Source organism: Rattus norvegicus, chromosome 7 (assembly GCF_036323735.1).
Source record: "Rattus norvegicus strain BN/NHsdMcwi chromosome 7, GRCr8, whole genome shotgun sequence".
Classification (NCBI taxonomy): Eukaryota; Metazoa; Chordata; class Mammalia; order Rodentia; family Muridae; genus Rattus; species Rattus norvegicus.
The window spans coordinates 20,891,402-20,906,429 of record NC_086025.1 but is presented as its reverse complement, the minus strand read 5'-3'; the positions used below and the strand labels follow the sequence as shown (position 1 = coordinate 20,906,429).

At 51.5% G+C, this 15,028-nt stretch overlaps 1 protein-coding gene and 1 long non-coding RNA gene across 8 annotated transcripts in view; one reads left to right on the top strand and one right to left on the bottom strand.

Moving 5' to 3' along the window:
* The first annotated feature begins 3,074 nt into the window (after positions 1 to 3,074).
* The window catches only part of Rfx4 (regulatory factor X4), a 162,596-nt gene continuing 150,642 nt past the window's right edge, over positions 3,075 to 15,028 (top strand). For 2 of the 7 annotated variants that reach the window (XM_063264400.1, XM_063264401.1), the window contains exon 1: positions 9,220 to 9,367. In XM_063264400.1, the coding sequence (XP_063120470.1) occupies positions 9,295 to 9,367 (73 nt within the window). In that variant the 5' untranslated portion in view covers positions 9,220 to 9,294. Of the gene's footprint in view, positions 3,821 to 5,976; positions 6,303 to 9,219; positions 9,368 to 9,406; positions 9,475 to 15,028 lie in introns of those variants that run through there. The other 5 variants (XM_063264402.1, XM_039080076.2, XM_039080073.2 and 2 more) reach the window with 5 other exon arrangements.
* Positions 5,433 to 9,206, bottom strand: LOC134479648 (uncharacterized). Its single transcript, XR_010053191.1, has 2 exons — positions 8,960 to 9,206; positions 5,433 to 8,253 (listed from the first exon to the last, which is right to left on the bottom strand). It is a non-coding gene; the product is annotated as an uncharacterized LOC134479648 (long non-coding RNA).

Sequence of the window (15,028 nt, the reverse complement as noted above, 5' to 3'; positions counted from 1 at the left end):
GCAGGTGAGGAAGGCCTCTGGCTGCCTGGGACCTGTATTGTACAGTACTCATCCTCTTTCGACTGAGGTAAGCAAGCGAGTCACCACACTCAGAGTCCACGGGACCGGAAGTCAGGGTGTGGGAGTGGAAGGAGGTTAGGAACTGTGTATGAATCACAACCACCCATTGACATCAGATCTGCAGGGTTGTGGGGACCAAAGAATGGGAGCAGAGCCCACCAGAGGATCCCACACATATCTTTGTTTTCATGCTGCGCAGTAAACCTCCTCAGAGGCCATAGTAGCACCATTGCTACACAAAATCTGTCGATCTGTGTCTTCTCGAGCCTGCCAGTCTGCTGGACTGTGAGCAAGTTTTGTGGGTACTTCAGGGCACCTCCCCTTTGCTGCCTCCTCTCGCCATCCTCGTCCAGCTCAGTGAATGGAGCAGGGAAGCTCCTGGATAAGACAATGCTCCTCCACATTCTCTCCCAATCACAGATAACCAGCACCAAGACTGCAGAAGTGCTTTCCCTTCCTTCTCAGAGTTTCCAGAGCCCCGCCTCCAGCTGCTGAGGGCCACTGTCAATCATCCTTCTCTTTCAGCCATTGGCACTCTCAGGCAACCAGCTCCTCTCTTCCTGCCACCACCGTGTTGTTATCGTGATCCCCAACTGCACTGATAGCCCTGGATGCTCTGCATGATCTATTTCTTTGCATAGCCTTCAAAAGAAAGTATCTTCGATTATGGGTTCCTGGGTTCCATAGCACAGCAGACAGACGCTCTGTCCCCAGCCTGGTTAACTCAGCTCCTGGTGTGGTCCTCATTTTCTTCAGGCTTATGATACACCCCCTCCCCAGTCTCTCAGCCTCTGTACCTTCCTCCACTGCGTTTCTGTGGGGTGCTCCAGAGGATAGGGGCAGAAGTTATCATGGCCATTCTGATTGCCCAGGCTGGGCATACTGATTGCCAATTGTCCTCCCTACAGAGGGCACAGCAACTTGTGCTCCTTGTGTAGTGGGGTTAAATGAGGTAGTATCACTGAGGTCCATGGCAGTGGTATCTATTAGTATTCTATTAGTATTCAACTAAGCCATTTTATTAAAGGATGGCAAATTCTCAGGAAGCTGCATGGAGCTGGTGTTTACTATTTATGTACCCTGGATAGCATTCTTTAGACGTTTTTGTTTGTTTGTTTGTTTGTTTGTTTGTTTGTTTTAATCCGACTTGCAGTGAAAGATAGCACCATCTTTAAGCTCCAGGGCCACCATCTCCTGAATGACAATCTTTGAGGTTTGTTCATTCCATCATATAACAGGTCTGCTACACGACCCAGTCAGCATCATGTCGGCTCTCTCTCCTTGCTCTCAGGCTAAGCAGGGCAGGGATAAGGAGGGCCCTGTTGCCAGCCTCGGGTGGGTTTGTCAAGCACCAGTCAGGCATCAGCTCACTGCTTTGTCATCTCCTGGTCGGTCTCTGTCGCCCTTGCTTTGTGAGGGCAGCCCATCCTAACACACACACACACACACACACACACACACACACACACACACACACACACTACTAATGCCTTCTACAGATCACCTCTGTCCCACAGGTTCTGTGGTCAAGAACTCCCCAGGGAACCCCAAACACTCCCGGTGGTAGCCACTCTCCTCCCAGGAGACAGGGTCCTCACTGTCACCTGATGCACCCAGCAGAATTCCGCTTTGACCATGCACCCTAGTATTTAGTCCACGGGCCACTGAGGCTTCTAGAAAAAGACTCAGCCATTGATCTCTTACTTGGAACCCATGGGGGTTTGAGGAGATAAAATCCATCCCCTACGGCCGCTAAAGCTTTTCATCCACAACCAGAGAGGGGAAAAGCTGTGCCTGGTGGCGGAGGGCTTCTGGGCAAGTGATAGCGATGTGAGGTTGTTCCCTAGACATAACCCCGGTTGGAACTCAGCAGCAGTCTGAGCAAGAAGGAGCAATTACACACAGAGGTCCGGCAGAGCCTGGGGAGACCAACGGGTCGAAACGTCGTTTACTCCCATTTCACAGACGTGGAAGCTGAGGCCCAAAAGAGATGAAGGAATTTTCAGAGCTGAGATTCGAACCCCGTTCAGCCTTCTGTCCCGCACTGGGCACTGCCTCTTCCCCGCGTCTCGTGACCTTAACTCGGCACGTGCTGGTCCCTTGCCCCCTCCCACCATTGTCCCACTTGGCGTGGCTCAGGGGCTACCCGGAAGCCCGAGGTGGGCAGACCCGGGGTCGCGGGCAAGAAGCGCACCCGGCTCGGCGGGAGGGACCCGGGCGATCCGCCCCTGCGCCGCTGGCGCTGCCTCTGTCCATGGTCAAAGCAGCGGGGTAATCCGCCTTTCTCTTCCGCCCGCCGAGTCCATTCATATTCTAATCACAGCGCGGCCGGCCCGCGAGCGGCCACTTTCCCGGGGCCACGGGACCCCCCCCTCCACCCCCACTTCCCACTTGCGGTCCACAAGCCCCGGCCCCCTCCCCTTCCCCCTCGCAGTTTCAACTGCGCCGGGGAGGGGTCCCTGGGAAAGCCGAGTCCCCAGCTCGGACGCCGGGGCTTCTCACCAACTCCTCTGCTGGCTGTGGGGGACCGAGAGGGTGGCAGAGGGGGGAGCCGGGGGACATGGGAAGAGGGAGGGGCCCGGACGCAGACAGACTGACATACAGGGTTATGGGAAGAGGCGCGAGGGTGGAGGGGTGAGGGTTCCAGAGACCCAGGGGGACGCAGAAGTAGGGAGAGACAAAGAGACTCAGCCAGGGGAGAAACGAAGAGTGAGACAGCGAGGCACGCAGACCTGGAGAGACCCGTAGGGCGAGAGACAAGGGGTACAAAAGTTCTGGAGGAGGCAAGCCAGCCCCTCACCCCTACGCTGCCAAGCGTTCTTCTTGTCCCCCAGACAAGTCCCTAAGGCTTGTTTCCCGTCTTCAACCTCTACTCCCACGCACGTCCGCGGATCTGCGTGGAAGAAACTCAAGACATTGCGCCCCGGCCCCTACTCAAAATCTAACTCAAGGAGAAAACGGGGCGTGTCTCAAGGGGAGAGATAAAAGGAGTCAGGCCCACTCGTGGCCGCGCAGGAGACTCCTAGGGCCCGGGCACCTCTGCACCCCCGTTCATGGCTGCACCGCGCGGGGCCCGGGTGCGGGAGGACTGGAGAGGGGGGCAGATCTAAGCCAATTTTGATTTCGCCTATAATGAGTGCCGGGCTAAGGCTGGAGAAGGCCTCTGGAACTTTAAATAAGAAAAACGTTGCTAATGCTATAATAGAAGGGGGAAGTCGGAGGGCTGGGATTGCGTCGCTCTGAGCCCCCCTTTTCGGAGGCGGCTTTTCTTATTCAAAACAGGCCCACAATGGGCTTCACAGTGCGCCTCGCCACGGCCCCATCTGACGAGCGGCCATTCATCAGGCCCGCTGGCCTATCAATGACATTGCTCTCCTCGGGGCTCCTATAAAATGATGTTTTTTCCCATGAAACATCCGCAAACATTTTGACGGGTTTGGCTTTGCCCGACTGGATTACTGAGTGTCCCCTCGCTTGCTCTCTCTCTCCCTCTGCTCTAGCTTCCTTCCTTCCCCCGCTTCTTCACCTCTTTTCTTTCCTCCGGTTCTTTCTTTTCCCCTTTTATCCTTTTGCCCTCTCACCCACCGTCTCCCCCTCTCTCTCGCTATCCCTTCCTTCCTTGCTCCTTCCCTCCCTTCCTCCCTGGGCATCTCTAGCACAGGGGATCCCCAAATATCAGGACTTTTGGGGGGCGTCTGTGCTGTCCATGGGAAGAGCATGCATTGTGGGTTACTGGAGGAACCCGACATGGATTCCACAGGTTAGTCCTGGTGGGACTGGAGGGGGGTTTGTATTGTGGGGGGAGGAGAAGGGATAGGGCGGGGGGGGCACTTCAGAAAGAGTTGCAAAAAGTTCAGGCGGGGCAACTTGACAGTGGGATCCCGGGAGATAAGGAGGGTGTGTAGAAGTTTTCGGTGCAGCGCTAAGTGTGTAAGTGGATGCATGGAAGTGTGTGAGTGTAAATGCGTGTGTGCGCGTGCGCGCACGCTGAGGAGCGCGCTTTCGCTTGGACATAAAGTTGCATAAAGATGCTCGCTGGCTCGCGGCGAGCTCGAGGTGCTTATGTTACTTGCAGGAACTTTGAGAGCCAGCCGCCCCCGCCCGGGCCCCGCGGCTTCTCTGGCTTTGGGTAGGGTAATGGCATGCTTAGGGCCCCGGAACGCTCCAAAGGCGGGGGAGGGCGACCGTGTACGGCGTCTCACGGCGCACTGGAGTCTCTTGCTTCTGGAATCGCGCTGCAGGGAGGGAGTGGCGGCGGCGAACCCGGTGGTCCCGGGGCATTCGTAGCTTGGGCTATGAGAGATGGGCGCCCCGGACTGCAGCCTCCCGGCCGCGAAGACACAATCCACTAGCGGTTCCACACGGAGGCTAAAACCTTGCAGGGGGCTGGTGGGAAGCAGAATGCAGAACATCAGAAGAGGCCTGGCAGTGAGTTTTGTGAACCTGAGGGCTGTGCGGTGGACATCGGGCATTAGGGTCGCCACGGTTCACAACATAGACGGGAAGACACGGAATCTCTTACTACGAAAACACGCAGCCTCTTCTCCAGTTGAGCCGTTTTGGTCAACTTCTACGCCTAGCATCTTTGGGGACCCGCCACACTTCAGATTCTGTTACTTATCCCATGTCCTTCCCACGTAGAGGTTCTCAAAAAAACTTTACTCTCTCCTTTAGACTCAGTCTCCCCACCAGGCTACTCCAGTCCCTGCTGGGCCGCTTTGGGGGTTTGGGGGGGGGTGATAGGAGAACAGCCCAGGCATAGGCAGCAGCTTGACCGAAACCTGAGAGAGCGCGAGGGCATTGCAGCCCAGCAACAAGTGCCTGCTGGCCTCAGCTGTGCCCTGACACACATTAACTTACTTGCAAATAACACCACAGACAGCTCTGTGCTGCTCCACCCACCCCTAGGCAAGTCGTAAGAAGATGTGAGATGACCTTAAGCTATCTAGATACCCTCCCAGGCATCGTTATTCCGTACTGGGAGAAAATTTCCAGGCCTCTCTTGGCCTACATTGCAGACCTGGTGGCAGAGACACCGCCGGCCAGGGAGTATCTGCAGCATTCCAGGGTACTTCTCTGTCTCCAGCACAGTCCCTCACGTTCTCCTCAGTGGCTGTGAGGCCCCGAGCATAGCTAAAACCTGAGCCCCCTGAGCATAGCTAAAACCCGAGCCTCCAAAGTCCTGCTTAGTTAGCTGCGAGCACCTGCGGAGGCTAGAAGCTATCTTCTCTGGAGAGCCGCACTGTCTCAGGCCCCGTTGGGGTCTTCTCCACACACTAGCAACCCTGGTTCTGGAAGTGGGAAGTGCCTTTGCTTCAGTACTCCTCCTAAGGGCCATGGCTCTAAAAGTGAATGGATTTAACCAGATTAAGCCCATTTGTACAGAATTAGTAATTGAGTATTTTCAAGGGGTCTGTCCGTACACGGTCTCAGGGGCCTTCTTCATACCCCAAAGCTGGCATGTTCTAGCTGGAATATTAGTTGATTCCTCCACAGGATTAGAGTTCTTTGGGTGTTTGGTGGTGGTGGTGACTTAGAATCGTAGGCACTTTCTAGTTTTAATCGCGGTTTATCAGGTGGTTGTGTGAGCACTGGCCACTTCCATTCCAATGGCGAGCAACCCAGATGGGTTATGAAACTCCAGTGCTCTCTGGCTTCTCTCTCATACCTAAGAGAATATATATATATATCCCTAGATCACACTTCTGAACTCAAAAATCAAAAGTTTTGGTTAATGGCACCAATTGAAAAGTCACTTCAGGCGCACCAGGTGACATTTCACATGCAAAACTTCGGACAAGCAAAGTGTCGAGGTCCGATCCAGGAGCCTCCCTTCCCGAGAATTAATCCAATTAGTCTTTCTTCTGGGTTTCCCTTGTTATGTAAAAGTTCATTCCCCCCCTCCCGGAGCAGGCAGAGCCCAGCGCTCCACTGGGCAGTTCGATTCTATTCTCTCCGTGTAAGGTTGCGCTCGAGTAGAAACGCGAAATCAGTGATTTCATTCTTAACGGGCTCAAACAACAGGCTCACAGCAGTCGCTGGAGCGAAGTCCGGAGCATCCACGTTCAGAGGGGCCGCCAAATCGAAGCAGCAGTCTCTGTTTCTTAAAAGAAAAAAATCCCCGCAAAGTGCCTCCGGCATGGGAGAACAGTGTTGCTGGGGCCGGTGCTCTAGTGGCCTGCTTCGGGCCCACTTCAGCGTGACCTGCGGAAACTCACCCCTTTGTTCCGCGCATCGAGCTGGTAATATATTCCTTGAGTTTTTCCAAAATACGCTACAAGTGTGGGGCCCAAACAATGGCTCCGTCGGGGGAGGCCCAGGAGCCGGCGCGCGCCTCCTCCTCCTCGGCTCTCTGGTTTCTTAACGCAGCGGCAAAGTCCCTCGGAGATGGAACTCTGGGGGCTTCGCTAAGCTCCGCCGGGCTGCAAAGGCAGCGGGCGCGCTCAGGAGCCATCGACGTGCGCCCTCCGGGACTGAGTTTAACAGTCGGAGATAGCACCACGACCCACCTTGCCCCAAAGTGGGTGCTCAGGCCCGTTTGGCTCTCATTCTCTACGAAGGTCGCTGGCAGTGGCTACTCCGTTTGTGTTCATTCGATTATAATTCTGTCTCCTCCACTCAGAGCCGCAGCGCTGTTCAGGTGCTCCTTAATCTGTGCTGAGAATGAGCAAGGAAAAGTGGGTAGAATTTTTGACCACCAGGAAGTTGTGTAAAGTTAGGCTGAGGCAGCTTGATCCACTACGCGTCAGAGGGTCGTTTCTTGTTAAACGGGATAACTCCTTGGAGAGGTGCATTGTGGCGTTCCAATTGGAAGTTCCTAACTCTATCTAGTTTTCATCCCTACCCCCAACCCCATCTCCAGAGCTCACAGCTGGGGCATCAAAGATTCTCCAATCGGATCTGAATGCTGGGGCCCCGCTGGTAAGAGGAGAAGTTGAACCGCAGGCAGGGTGACCTGGCATTAGGTCCAGCCTAGTTTCATGGGCCCTAAGGGAGACATCCTGGGGCCTTAGGTATTTGTCCACGGGGTAGAGAGCACCCAGAGGGAACAGGCCTGGGTCCTCCTGTCTCTTCTCCAAGGTGAGGCTCTGGGTAAGTAGAAGTAGCCTCCTCCTGCAGCCCTGAGACCCAATCTGTGGATTAGAGCAGGGAGCAGCAAGAGATCAGAGCCTTTATCTTATGCCGAACTAGCGTCACTTTCCACAGACGTTCCTGATTGCGTGTGTGTGTGTGTGTGTGTGTGTGTGTGTGTGTGTGTGTGTGTGTGGCCAGAGAGGTGGACATGAGAGGTACTACCCTTGCCACCTGCTAGCATCTGAGCTTGGCGGCAGAGTCAAGCGAGTGTCGCGTGGTCCCCGGGTTCCGGAGACGCGCGATTGCAGTTTTGGGCCACCCGGCCCCAGTACACAAGTCTGACTCCACCAGGTTGCGGGCTCGCGATTTCACAAGGCGGGCCCCGGACAGCGCACTTTTCCCAGTGCGACACCCAGAGACCCGGAAAAGTTAACAGGGGCTGCTCCGCGGCTCAGGCCTGAGATCTGAACAGCCGCCGCCGCCCCCACCCTACCCCCTAGCCCCAGCGCGTCGCCATGGAGACTGCTGGAAGTTGGTGGTGGAAAACAGACCCGGCGCAAAGCAAAATATTATGAGTGCAGTTGGGGTGACTTCAGGGGGGCGGGGGACCCGAGGGCATGAGCGGGAGCCAGAGGCGGACAACAAAGGGCCGAGAGCAAGGAGGGAGAGGAGTTTGTTTGGGGCCTCCCCGGCGCTGTGTGAGTGCTGGACCGTCCTGCTTCCCAGAAGGGCCAAGATCTCTAATTTCTCTCCAGCAGCTACACCTTTTCTCAGCCCTTGCTCCCACCCCGCCTCCCCGGGTTCTCTTCCAGCGTCCTGAGTGAGGCGCCAGCTGGACAGTACGTCTGCCTCCCCAAGAGTCACAGGCTAGCCAGCGTGAAAGGTTCTGGCTTTTTTTCCCCACGACCCGTGGGTCGCCCAGGAGGAATTTTCTCATCCCTCTCCTCAAATGGGATCTGAAAAAAGTTAGGTGCCTGACCAAACATCTCGCTGGTGAAGAGGGTGTCCTGTCTGGCAACTTTTCATTCGGTCAAAGCTCTCGTGTGTTATCATTCTGGTTCAACCACTCGTAACTCAACTTTAAGTCAATCAAACCCGTCCTAGATTATGGGCCGCGGCCTGTGGAAAGACGGACAGACAAGGTTAGATTGAGATTTTCCAACAAGTTAGACTGAGCCCTCTTCCGGCTTGGCTTTCCTATGGGGTCCACAAGGATTATGAGAGACTTGTTTTGTTAGCAATGTCTGAACTACTTTACACAGTGACTATCTCCCCAGACCAGGAATATTCTAAAACACATGAGGACCAATTGGGAATTTAATAGTCATGAGCCTTGAATAACTCATTTTAAAAAGACCCTTAATTTCCTTTCTTAAGTTCAGTCTAAGGTGCGTTCTTACCACCCCTTCCTCCCATACTCTGCCTCCTGAAAAGGATTTACAAAAGGTCACTAGATTTTATGGGAGCAGTATCCAATGTCAATGGATGATTCTAGATGTTGAAGACAGCACAGGAGGCACTGGTAAGGAAAACATAACGAGTCGGTGTTCCAAAGTGCACCATCAAAGGACGACCACCTTATAATTCCTTTCTAGAATCTCTCAATCCCATGACACTTTAGGCAAAAGAGCCCTTCCCATTCGTTTGAGACTCTGTTGACTCATCCAGTAAGTATGGAGTTGTTATTTTTTTAAAAGTTTAAAAATTTGAGTTCGGCACACATCTGTAATTCCAGGATCCAGAGGCAGCACAGTCAAGAGTATAGTTGTGAGTTTGAGGACAGCCGGGGCTAATAGCATATACTCAACCACCCAGGGATGCTTACAAGACACCGTCTCAAAAAATAACTGAAATGGCTGTGTTCTGGCTGATATTGTCCAATGTCTGATGACACACACACAGCATGTGGCGCCCGCCAGGTTCCTTTGTCTGTAGTGTGGCTTCAGGGACATACGTCCTCACAGGTTCTGAATGGGGGAGGCAGGGAAGCATGGCAGTTCTTTTCTGTCCCCGCCGCTGGAAGGCCATGGTTCTAGGATAAACTAATGTGCTGCCCGGCTGTCACTGACAACGCTGAGATCCAAGTGATGACATCACAAACCAGAATTCTGGGAAAGCAGAGCTTCAGTGCCCCAGGCCCCTGACTACTGCCCACCCTACATGTTCTACCAGTCTCTTGGGACCCTCTTCGGCTGCCCCTCTAGGGGTCCCGAAACACTTCAGGATGGAAAAGGTGGGAGAACTCTCTGCTGCTTGCACCCTTCCCCCTACCCTTAGAGACCTGAGAGGGTTTCTGTGAGAGAGAATGAACTCCAAGGCTGGATTATTGGGAGCTATAAGGTAAAAGTGAAGGAATCCTTTGGGTTTCATTTTGTCTCACTCAGTTGGGTGACAGACTCTGGGGACCTCAAAGCCACAGAGCTAGCTGCCAAGGATTTCAGAGTGTACGTTTCAAAAGCAAATGTGAGTGCATTGAGACAAGCCCTACAAGGTGCCGTAAGGGTCCCCTTAGAACTCAGAGGCAAGGGTGTATATCCGATGGCAGTGGTGTCAACCCCATAGCAGGCGAGTCACCATTCGCCATTAAAACCTTCCTCTGCCCAGTCCTCCAGAAGGATGAAGAGGGTTGGGGGTATGGGGGAGGGGTGTTGAGCTTGCTCGAGGTGAGGTTACTGCTGTTGGTAGCAGTACTAGAAAGGCCAGACATAAGGGAAAGTTCTTCTCCCAGCCCGCCATCTTGGTCAGCCTCCTCGTTAAGTTTTACACCAGAACGGCAGGATAGGATCTGGCCTTTTGGTGGGCCTGACACCCTTTTGGTGGGAGAAAAGTGGGTAATGTGAGCATGAAGGATCGTGGGCTGCTCTGTAAGCGTGAGCTGTGCATGGAAGAGGCGTTTAGAGCATAGCCATGGCTGTACCGTCGTACCGTGGTGGAACCCTGACCTCAAACATCAGACAATCTTGCATTCACTCATTAATTCACTCAAGAAAACCACATGCCTCCTGCGTATCTGACACTTTGTCAGACTCGGTGCTTGATTAAAAAATGCGACCCTCTGCTTCTGTAGGGCACACATTTGGTAGAAGTAAATAAATAGATGGGTAATCTCGGTGAGTTTTTAACTGTTTTAAACTGAGGAGTTTTTAGTGGATGTTTCTGTTTGGTATTTTCAGGAAATACTAAACCCCAGCTGGCCTAGTGGAGACAGAGGATTGTTTCCTTCTATGAGTCAGCCCTGCCGTAGAATCTGTATGCCTCTGGCTTGAGATCTTGGCAATTTTATTCTTGCTTGATCTCTGTTTTCTTTTGGGCAGGTACAAGTAGGCAAGAGGGTGGCAGTGAGTTGCACAGTGTGGGAGTTATGAGAGAAGAAGGCTATCCTCTCTCACGGACAGTTCCCACTCCATAGCTTCACTTTGCTAAGATGCTGACCTGCACCACTGGTGCAGTGCCCAACGTAAGCCCTAGAGAGAGGACCGTGCTTGCAAGGTCAGAGGGGAGATCAACAGGCTAACCACACAGTCGGTTGTGGACACAGCTGCTGTCGGTGAGGTTCTGACTGGCTCGGTAAAGAGCACGGTGGCTCTGTCTTGTCTGCTGTGTGTGTTCCTCCCGGGCCACTGCTTTCTGAAAACGCTACATGGAAACCTTTCATAAAACAAACTCCTGAGCTTAAAACAGCTTTGGCTCACTTTGTAATTACGATTATTTCACTCTCTTTCTCTTCATTTCTCACTGTGCCTAATCTATAAATTAAAATTCAACATAAGGTTACTATGAAGATGCAAGGAGGCCGTGTACCTTGTTCAGTTTAGCACAATTTGGCCCCTAGAAACTACTCAGTCAATGCCAGATCGAGATATTATTAATCAAGCCCGGTCCATCTGTGCTCGACCCTTGCTATCTAGTTGGAAAATGAGGTCAGGATTCCTGAAGAGTTTAGACGGCCTCAACATGTCAAGATGCTTGCTGTCTTGGCCTCTGCTTTACTTTTCTTTCTTTCTTTAATGCTAGGGACGGAGCCTCAAGCACGCTTGGCAAGTTCTCTGCTGTTGAGCTCTATCCCAGACCCAGTTGTAATGTTGGGAGAGCGCTTCCCTTTCCAAAGGGCTTAGGTTGAGGAATACTTTCTATTTTCACTTCTATACTTTCCCTGTGACCTAAAGAAAAAAAGGGGGGGCACTTAGTGGGTTGTGCTGCGATTTTATCCTTGCCTTCCTCAGTTTCTAAAGGAGGAAAAATACATCATTGTAGAGGCAACAGCCACGGACTGGAATTCAGATCCTGTGAGAGAGATCTGGGGATGGTTAGAGATGTGCTCTGGACACCCTGCTGAAAGCCGCCTGGGGTTTTCTGGTTCTGGTTCTGGTTCTGGTACTGGTTCTGGTTCTGGTACTGGTTCTGGTACTGGTACTGGTTCTGGTACTGGTTCTGGTTCTGGTACTGGTTCTGGTTCTGGTACTGGTACTGGTACTGGTACTGGTACTGGTGCTGGTTCTGGTTCTGGTTCTGGTTCTGGTTCTGGTTCTGGTTCTGGTACTGGTACTGGTACTGGTACTGGTTCTGGTTCTGGTTCTGGTTCTGGTTCTGGTTCTGGTTCTAGTTCTGGTTCTGGGAATGAGCCATCCCTGCATCCCACGTCTCGGTTTTCCTCTACTCTGTCTCCTCCAGCTTGCACCACACTTGTTTAAAGACTAAGTCATTTTGTTCTTGGCCTCCTGGAAGCAGTAAGTCTAGTCTTTCTCTCAAAGGGCTTTCATCATGGCAAGAAAAGATTTCGTTCTTTTGTCCTCCCTGCAGTATTTGTGTGCTCGTGATGTATCACCATGTGTGTGTGTGTGTGTGTGTGTGTGTGTGTGTGTGTGTGTGTGTGTACCAGTGCAAGGGAGGCCTGAGGAGGGGGGACAGCACCTCTCACTGAATCTCATCTAGGTTAGCAGCTCATAAGCCCTCTTGTCTCCACCCCATACAGCAGTAAGAAGCTCATGGACGACCACAGCCATCTTTTTCCATAAACTTTGGGGGATTTAAACTCAGGTCCTTGTACTTACACAGTAAGCATTCTTACCTTCTGAGCCATCTCCCCATCTCCATATACACAGAGATCATGAAAAGAAGAAAAAAAAATGAAATGAAGCCATTTGCTTTCACCTGAACTGGCCCAAATATATGCAACTGGAACGAATTGGCCTGTGCTAGTAAATTAGGCATTTGCATCATGTGTGTGCCTGATGTCAGTGGAGCCGGAAGATTTATGTCAGATCTTTGAACATGGACTTACAGGTAGTTGTGAGCCACCGTAAGGGTGCAGGGAATTGAACCTGGGTCCTCTGTGAGAGCAGCCAGTGCTCTTAATTGCTGAGCCATTTCTCCAGATACAAGAACACGAATTCTTTAAGCTGTGGGCCTGGGGTCTAATTCTGTGGTTATTTAATCCTCAATAAAACCCCAAAAGTGTAATCTGCCTGCGTATACAGCCAATAATTATTGAGCAGAGAATCTAGGAACATTGCCTCGTGTTGTGTTTGCTTTAATTTTAAGAGACAAGGACACAATGAGTGCTTTTGGTCCTGTCTTCCAGCCACCCAGTTGTGCTAATGATTGGCATCGTTTAGATGTAGCCAGAGATGGCTGAATACAGCAGATATTTACTTAATATGAGTAGAGAATTACCACTTCGTAAGCCCATCACGTGGGAAGAATTCAGCCTCAGTCCACGCAAGTGACTGGATCTTTGCGTTGACTTTGGATGAGGTCATTCAAATGAGAATTGCTAACCACTAATGCCATCTTCAAGCCAGCATCTGATTTTGAGGCACGAATGCATCTTGTTGAGGAAATTATGTCAATGAATTTGTCTCGAGTCTTGCGGATGCTTCTGTAAAATCACCGTGCATTGCATCAGGAGGAGGAAGTGTTTCTTTTGATGCTAGATTTATAGAATTTATAATTATGATTATAATTTTAAAAGTGATGGTGAGTGACTTTTTTGAGTTCTGTGTTGTCAGGACCATTAGTCTAAACGTTGTCAGAACCATTACCTATCCGTGGCTAATGTGCTGAATCTAAGTGTTCACGAGGGAGCCCAGTTCCTTTTGGAGTACTTAGGATTTCATGTTATCTCCAGAACTGGACGCATGTTACGAATTCAAACTTAACTAATGATGGAACTGGGCGATTCAACATCTCCACAGGTTTACAGTGCAGTGTTCACTTCTGCAGGCAATAGTCTAGGCCAGCAGGTCCTCAGTGTGGTCCCTTTGTGAGTCAAGTGATCCTTTGACTGGGGTCGCCTAAGGCCATCAGAGAACAGATATTTACACCACGATTTATAACAGTAGCAAAACCACAGACATGAAGTGTCAATAAGGAATCTTATGGTTGGGGTTACATGAGAACACGAGAAGCTGTGTTAAAGGCTCGCAACATTAGGAAGGTCAAAAACCACGGGTTTAGGCTGAAGGGAGAGTTAGAGTGTTTACATAAGGTTCTTTGTTACACACACACACACACACACACACACACACACAGATCATTTTATGTTGTCCTTAGCTGATGAGTACTTGGGGTAAATTTTCTGTCTCTAAGAGTTTTGCCTCCTTCCTTGTTGACTCTTTGATCCCAATACGAAATGCAAACCAGTTTCTCCATGAGGCAGGGTTTGGCGTCCTAGAGCATGCATGCATCCATCTGGCTGGCAAAGTTCTGGAAGTTTGTAAGGAAGGATTGAAGAGGGCTTGGAGCCAAAACCTGGAGCATTGCAGGGATGTTTCTAGAGGGCCCAGTGGCTGCTGCGTGAGAGGACTTGGACTTCTTGGACTTCCATTTTCAACACCTAGCGCAGAGTTTGTGATGTTGCTTGTTGTTTGGGTAGGGGGCATTTCTACAAATGCCAGGCTTTTAGATTAAAGAAGAGGAGGAGGACAGGGAAGAGGAGGAGGAGGAGGAAGAGGAAGAGGAAGAGGAAGAGGAAGAGGAAGGAAGGAAAAGCTTTACTCTAATCAAGGTTCCGTCGAGAGTCTGTAGACTTTGCTGTGAGTGAAAGAATGGTTGTTCTTCATCACTGGGGCTCTTCAGGTCCCAGGCTGCAGGGCTTTCTCATCCCCGGGTGCCCCACAGGCACAGGGAGGGGTGCTGTGTGTGAGGAGAGCCCCAGCTGTATGCACCCAGGCAGCCCAGGCAGCTTGTGCTACATACACTTGCGGGGGCAAGGGAGGGGAGCTCAGGGCAGGCAGGACCCTTGAAGCATCCTGTGGCTTCTGGGATCTATTCAAGGTTCCTGGTCCTGAGATTCCCAAAAAGAAAGGGTGGGTCTGTGTAAGGAGGGACAGAGGAAAGGAAGAAGGGAGAAGGAAAAGGAGGGAAGGGAAGCAGGGAGGGAGGGAGGGAGGATGAGAGGCAAGAAGGCAACTAGATTGAAGCCATTTTGGCAACTGATTGCAAGGCGACTCATTATTTTCAAAATTGAAAGTTTCCTCTCGTTTAGATGAGCCTCTTTTTCAAAATGGATGGTGCGTCAAAAAATTTTTTTTCCAACACTATGCCAAGTACTTACGCATGATACCTCACTTAGGGATCGTAAGGAAATGGTGTCGTTATTTATCCCCATCTCACAGCTGTGGAAGCTGAGAATCAGAGGATCTAGGTCGCACACTTAGTCCTAACCACCACTACCCAGACAGTATCTGAACATGGCTTCCCTGATCCCAGCCAGGCTGCATCCTTCACCTACTGAAACCTATAAACAGAAGACACTGATGTGCAACCCCTCGCTCACATCCCTCAGTACAGAGTCTTCGGGAATCAAGTCTTCCCAAGTCCTGGTGGGAGAAAGTAGTTCAAACGACAGTTCTTTGGGGTTCACTGTCATGGATACTGTGACCCGCACATGCTC